Here is a 7,210-nt window from a genome sequence, read left to right on the forward strand (position 1 = left end):
ATACTATATATATATATATTTCAAAGTTGTAATTAAGGCAATGATTATTGGAGTATGTTTTACAAGAAAAAAAAAATTTCAGTTTTTTTTTATTAAAATCTTGACAATTATTCATATTTAATTGTGAAATTTGCTATTTATTTATTTTATGAAATTTACTAGCAATTTCTTAATGAAAAGTTTTCTACACATTTTTTTTTTGTTGCAGACAGTCATATCCCTAAAGCATGTGACAGATGATTATTTTTTTTTTATTTATTATTATTTTTTTTTTATTATTATTATTATTTATTTTTTATTTTTTTGTCAATACCACCTGGTACATACAATTCCACATGAAATTGAAATGTACTACCCCATTCACTTTCATAATGCACTTTTTTTTAGGTTTTACTGTGCTTAATTCATTGGTGCACATTATTCCAAGAAAAAGTGCATTCATAATCTTTTATCAGAACACAATAACTTGCTCCACCTCCGAAACAACTTTCCTTTCTGCTGACATCACAAATCCCTGTTTTTAGCTCCTCCCCTTCAACCACCTGACTTCATTTTTCTATGCAATTCAATGGAAAAATCCTTCTCTACATTTGTTTTCAATATTGAATATCCCATTTCACATGGAAATATGTCAAATGAAGAAAAACAAGTTACATTCCTTGTTGACTTCAAGTCATTTTCCCTGTATCCGTAGCAGTAGTGTGGCTATGTGCATGTAAGCAATCAATTGCACTGCTTCATTTGCACCCAGCATCTGTGATTCTGCCCTTCAGCAAGAAACAATTTACAATTTGTTTTGCTTAATTCTGGCTACACATGATGAACTGAAAGTCATTTGTCATTGGCTCTGTGCTTTAATGAGAAACAGTGATACAGTTTCGGCCCGTTCACTCCTCCAGGAGGCGCTGTCAGTGGTGAGTGAAGACCAGTCTCTGTTTGAGCCTCCGTACGCTGCTGCTGCTCCCTTACCCAAGACAGACATGACTGCGTCCGGCGCACAGGACTACGGTCAGCCTCACAAGATCAACCCAATCCCCCCTCAGCAGGAGTGGATCAACCAGCCGGGCCGGGTTCATGTCAAACGAGAGTATGACCACATCAATGGATCCAGGTATGGCAGAAAAAACCCCTTTGTTGCCATTATTTTGTGTTTGTGAGTTGTTCTGTCTGAAATAAGCATTAGTAAGCAATAGCCGTTCTGACTCTGTTTTTTTCTTTCTAGCAGAGAGTCCCCGGTGGACTGTAGTGTGGGTAAATGCAATAAAATGGTGGGTGGGACCGACGCATCTCAGATGAGCTACACTGGCTACATGGATGAGAAGTGTGCTCCGCCCCCAAACATGACAACCAATGAGAGGAGAGTTATCGTCCCAGCAGGTATTCGCACTTCGTCTCGTCATGATTGCGTATTGAATGCTGCATTTATAGGGTCACAAATTTAATACACTGGAAAAATGATGTAGAAACAACTTTCACTCAGAAATTGTAAGTAAATTTCATGATTTATTACAAAAAAAAAAAAACATAGCAAATAACAAATTGAATTAAATGTGAAATTTTGAAGTAGAAAGGCTGAAATTGTATTTTATTTTAAAACATATTCCAAATAACCTGTTTTATTTGCAACTTCAAAAAAATGATTATTACTGTGTACCATTGAGGTATCAAAATAAAAAATAAATTAGATGTATTTTAATTATAAAAAGGCTGTTTTTACAGGGATAGTTTACCCCCCCCCCCCAAAAAAAAATAAATAAATCTGTCATTATTTCGTCACTCTCAAACTGTTCAAACCCAGTATGAATTTCAGCTGTTGGACACGAAAGAAGATATTTTGCAGAATGATGATGGTAGCCATTGACTTCCACAGTATTTTTTTTTTTTTGTCAATGGCGACCATCAACAGGTTTCAGCAGGATGAGCAAATAATGATAGACTTTTTGTGTTTATGTGTGAGCTGTCTCTTTAAGGTGTAAAAGCTGCACTAAAATGAACTGTAAAAATATTGTTTCTAAACATAAGCAGCCAACAGTATCCATGTCATTATTTTCTTGAAATTGCAATTGATTTTCCACAAAATCTTAAAGGGGTCATATGATGCGATTTCAATTTTTCCTTTCTCTTTGGAGTGTTACAAGCTCTTGAACCTAATGAAAGTTGCTGGAGAAACAAAGATACTATTGAAAATAAGAATAATGCATGCCCTTTGTGTGTTTGGAACAGTCATTATTTTTTGGATTTCCATTTGCAGCCACTAATAAAGCATAAATGATGACTTTGTTTCTCTGAAAATACTGAATGTTTCTGTAAATGAAACTAAAAGATCTGCTCACTGCTTTAGTCCTCGCATTAAAGTGGTGATATAAACCAATGATAACTGCCTGTAAACTATCTAATCCTTGAGTCTCCAGCTAATTTGTGACTTTATTTCCATTCCAGACCCTTCCCTCTGGTCTCCAGACCATGTGCGGCAATGGTTAGACTGGGCCATTAAAGAGTATGGTCTTCAGGAGATCGACACAGCCATGTTCCACAACACAGATGGAAAAGAACTTTGCAAGATGAGCAAAGAGGACTTCCTGAGACTTACCAGCATCTATAACACGGAGGTCCTGCTCTCACATCTCAATTACCTCAGGGAAAGTAAGTCCACCACCTCTTTGTATTCGTTTGAGATTGGCTAGTTTGGGTTTTTCACTTTTGCTGCCATTCTCTTAGTGTTTTTGTGCCTTCAAATGTGTACTGCTTTTCAATGCCTCGCTTTATGATGTCAGAATATATCGTAACCCTAATATTTTCATATTTTTGTCACACTCTCAGAAAATAAATTATGCAAGAGCTGTAGAAAAAATAATATGTACTATTTAGGTACTAACATGTACACTTTAGGTACAAACATGTACCTTGTAAGGACTAAAATGCGATTGTTTGGGTGTAAATAAGGTGTAACTTTTGAAAGTGTACCGTTCCAGTGACCTTTTTTATGAGAGTGTACCCTTTCAAAAGGTAATAATATGTACGTTTAAGGTATTAATAAGCACCCTTTAGGGGTAAATTAGGTACACAAGTGTACTTTTGAAAGGACAGTGCCCCAGTGACAGCTTGTGTACCTAAGACATAAATATATAACTTAATAACTAATCTCACACTAGTATGACTGTCTCATGACAGAATGCATTAACGACTTCAAAACAAAATCAGCTTAATTGCAATTTCATCAAAAATCACCCCGAAGACGTTTTAGAGCAGTGTTTATATTTTGTTTATGACTATTTATGAGGTGCCAAGCAACTGACCAATAAATTGTTCCCAAACTATTAAGAAAAGCTTGTAATAATGGTACCACAACAGTAAAATGTTTGGAAGTAATTGTAACTGTTTAATGCATGACTATCCATGCACGAAATGGAGCCTAGTTTATTCCACATGGCTGCTGTCATTGTTTTTAGTCACTCAAACCACACTGAGATCAAGTTTACAGCAATATTTTATAACATACTTTTTAATAGTTTGCACATTACATTCACTTTTTATTCCATTGGAAGGCTTTAGTAGGGAGGACTCCTGTCTCGCTCCACCTGCTTGACTTTTACTGGATGCATTTGGTTTGGCAGAGTCGCAATGATTATGAATTTCAGCAACCATCCCGTCCAGAGCATCTCCCCCTGAGCGCTCTCGGCCCCAGACTTAGAGAGATGAAGCCCAGGTGCATGGCCTCAGGAGACATGCCTGCCTACACACTGCACGGGAAAGTTTATCCCTAATTTACAACAGAGGCATCTTGCCCCATTTCTCTTCCAAAGGACTTCTTATGTTATTTCCCCGCATGTTTTGGCTAGAATCCCACGGCTTTGGCGAAAACTAAGTCCACTCATCCACTTTAAAACATCAGTGCCATCTATAAGCGAACTGTCGGAGGACACGCCGCATCTGTGAGTGAATTGTTTGCACGAGAATCGCGTCAGTAAACAGAGCTACGCATTCTCCGAAGGGGCGCATTTAGATGCAATTTGCTGGGATGGCGAGAGCAGCTGGCCCATCCAAACATTGTGACAGCAGCCCGCTTCTGAGGTGGGTGGAGTCCCAACAGCGGTTAAAACGGTCCTCCTTAAAAAATAGTGATGGATTCTGCTGTGAGGTAATGGGAACTTTATTCCGTGGGTGTCAACGGTTTTGTGCTGGTGGCCAGGCTGTGGGCCTGCATACAGACTCGGAGTATAACAGAGAGCCATTGTGAGTTGTATGGCAGAGCCCGGCTTGTCTGCGAGCTGTCAGGTGTTTTTTTAATTTTTTTGTTTTTTAAGAGAACTCGGTTTTGGAGTTTTCATTAGGGACGAATGCCCCGGGACTGAGCCAGAGCTTATGCGCCGGGCACTGTGGATCTGCCTTCCGCTCTTTCTTTGATTTAGCCTGTGTGTTTTGGAAACAGAAGAAATGGTTCGTAATCCTTCGCTCCACCATTTGTATTGCCTTGGAACACGTCCCGAGTCAAAATTAAATATTAATAAGAGCAATGGTCCAATCTACCAGAGGCTACTCACTCTCGGCCAGAAGACATTTGTGTTCCTTTTACCTGTTTGTGACTTTAAACGCATAGTTCACCCCACCAAAAATCATTTACTCACCCTCAATTTATTTGAATACTTTTTTATTCCTTTCTGGAACACAAAAGGAGCTATCTTCAAAAATGTCTCAGTGTTTTTCCATAAAATTAAAGACAATGGTCCAAAACAAAGGTCCAAAGCAACCCATTGAAACCCACTGATTTTCAATAAAATAAAATAAAATAAAATAAAATAAAATAAAATAAAATAAAATAAAATAAAATAAAATAAAATAAAATAAAATAAAATAAAATAAAATAAAATAAAATAAAATAAAATAAAATAAAATAAAATAAAATAAAATAAAATAAAATAAAATAAAATAAAATAAAATAAAATAAAATAAAATAAAATAAAATAAAATAAAATAAAATAAAATAAAATAAAATAAAATAAAATAAAATAAAATAAAATAAAATAAAATAAAATAAAATAAAATAAAATAAAATAAAATAAAAAATAAAATAATCTGTGAAATTTACATAGAAAAAAAAACTATTAAAAAAATATGGAAGCAGCAATTCAAAGTTTCACACTCTTCAAAATAAAGGTTATTTATTGCCATGTTGGATGCAAGAAGAAATTTTAACCTCCAATGAACCTTTCCATTCCACTAAAAGCTTCTTATTCTTCTTTTTTCTTTTTTCTCTAGATTATTAAAATGTTCTTCACACACAAAAAAGGTGGTTCTGCAAGATTCTCCAAAGAACTGATCACTAAAAATAATTTTGGGAACCAGAAATGACCCCCTTTTGGAACCTTTATAAGTCTACAGATTGACATTTATAATAACAAAAATAAAATTATTATTATTATTATTCATAATAATAATAATAATAATAATAACACAGCAAATAATTAATGGAAATAATGATTTTATTTTATACTGACAACCACCCTAAGAACACATGTGGTAAAGAGATAAATCAATGTTAAAGATGTAACAAAAACCCAATATATGTAACTAAAAAAAACAACAACAAAAAACCAATTCAAATGTGAGCTATCAAACAGGCAATTCTGTAAATTTCAAGTTACATTTTTTTCACTGTAAATTATAAGATGACTTGTTCTTTTTCACTTCCAAAATGCTGACAATTTAAATGTATTTTACTGTGAAATTACATGAAATGACCCATTAGATATATTGCTGTTTTTAGAGTTAGGGAACTCACCGTTAGCCAATTAACAGGTTTTTACTGTTAAAAGTACGACCTTATTTATGAGCAAAAAGTTGAAACATTCTGAAAATATAAACCACAACATGAGGGTGAGTAAATAACAGAATGTACATTACTTTAGGTGAACTGTCTCTTTAAGAGGACCATGTTTCGTGTAGTTTACATGTGTGTGCATGTATGTAGGTCCATATGTTTTCTAGCGTGAGTTCTTTAGAGCCCCGGGGCTCAGGGTTTGAAACCAAAGATGATCTCTTTCCTCTCGCAACACAAACAAACACAATCACAATAAAGCCTTCTGGTTCTGCTCACACACTGGGCCTGGATCCGCAAACACACTCGCACACACACACACACACACACACACATGCATCCATCGGCTCGCTGTTTGCCAGTGTGACAGTCGGCAGCGTAATCATTTCATACACATCTGTGTACATGCTGTGGTGTTTACATAGAGTCTGATTAACATTCCACCGTGTCGTTGCTTATACACAGCGGAGCAGGGCAGGGTCGAGTCCCGTCTCTGGCCAAACTGCAAGCAAACGCTGACTCATACAGTACACAAATACACACACACACACACACACACACACACACGCATCAGAACGAGCCGAAGATGCAAAGCTGGTGAATAGGTACTGCTGCTGGAGCTCGATGGTGCTGGAGGTGGTTTTGTTTTGACTTTGCTGTTGGTCAGTTATTCAGATTTTATTAGTGATTGCCGCTCACTCGCCAATGTGCTTTCAATTTGGCTGCAATTTGAGAATTTGTTGGAATTTCATTGCAGGAGGGGAGCGGAGCTGAACTGCTGCCTTTATCTCAACATACACACACTGGAAAGGGGTGTGTGTGTGTGTGTGTGTGTGTGTTTGTTAGAAAGGTTCTAGGAGTAAGATTGGATATGCACAGAAATAGGTGCTTACTCTCACAGAGTAACTGTATGTATATATACTCACAAATACATACAGATAGTAATGGGACGTCATCTTGAATCACTGCAACTCTTCTGTGATGAACGTGTTTTTAGTTTCTGAATTCAATTACATTTATTTTTGGGGCTTCAAATAAAAAAGCATAACTCTCTGGTGGTTGTAATAAAGACAGACATCTCATTATCTCATTATAAGGCTGAAATTCATGAAAAAATTGAACTTGTAGTTTAGCATATTTTAATTATTCTGTTTTTAATGGCATGAAAACCTCATGATATTCATAATAGGCTTGTGCGCAATTTAGAGCTGAATTAAGAATGTTTTTAAAAGTTTACTTTAATTCCTAAAAATAGTTGGACAAAATTTGTTAAAAATTAATTAAGAATGCTTTTTGACTTAAATTTGAATTGAGGTAGCAAACACAAATGTAATTTTTCTTGTTTGAAAGTGTTGAAAGATTACAAACAACAAAAATGACTTGCTAAAATTTAAA

At 35.6% G+C, this 7,210-nt stretch overlaps 1 protein-coding gene across 8 annotated transcripts in view; it reads left to right on the forward strand.

Annotated features, from left to right (window-relative positions):
• LOC107709558 (Friend leukemia integration 1 transcription factor-like) overlaps positions 1-7,210 on the forward strand; it is a 52,863-nt gene that overhangs the window by 14,549 nt on the left and 31,104 nt on the right. For 6 of the 8 annotated variants that reach the window (XR_001636507.1, XM_016514052.1, XM_016514053.1 and 3 more), the window contains one exon: positions 2,440-2,643. Coding sequence is in view for 7 of the 8 variants with exons in the window: in XM_016514052.1 (XP_016369538.1) it covers positions 2,440-2,643 (204 nt within the window). In the remaining variant the exon portion in view is untranslated. Of the gene's footprint in view, positions 1-828; positions 1,112-1,222; positions 1,378-2,439; positions 2,644-7,210 lie in introns of those variants that run through there. The other 2 variants (XM_016514055.1, XM_016514056.1) reach the window with 2 other exon arrangements.

This window comes from Sinocyclocheilus rhinocerous, unplaced genomic scaffold (genome assembly GCF_001515625.1).
Source record: "Sinocyclocheilus rhinocerous isolate Xijiao unplaced genomic scaffold, SAMN03320098_v1.1 scaffold656, whole genome shotgun sequence".
In the NCBI taxonomy this organism is placed as follows: Eukaryota; Metazoa; Chordata; class Actinopteri; order Cypriniformes; family Cyprinidae; genus Sinocyclocheilus; species Sinocyclocheilus rhinocerous.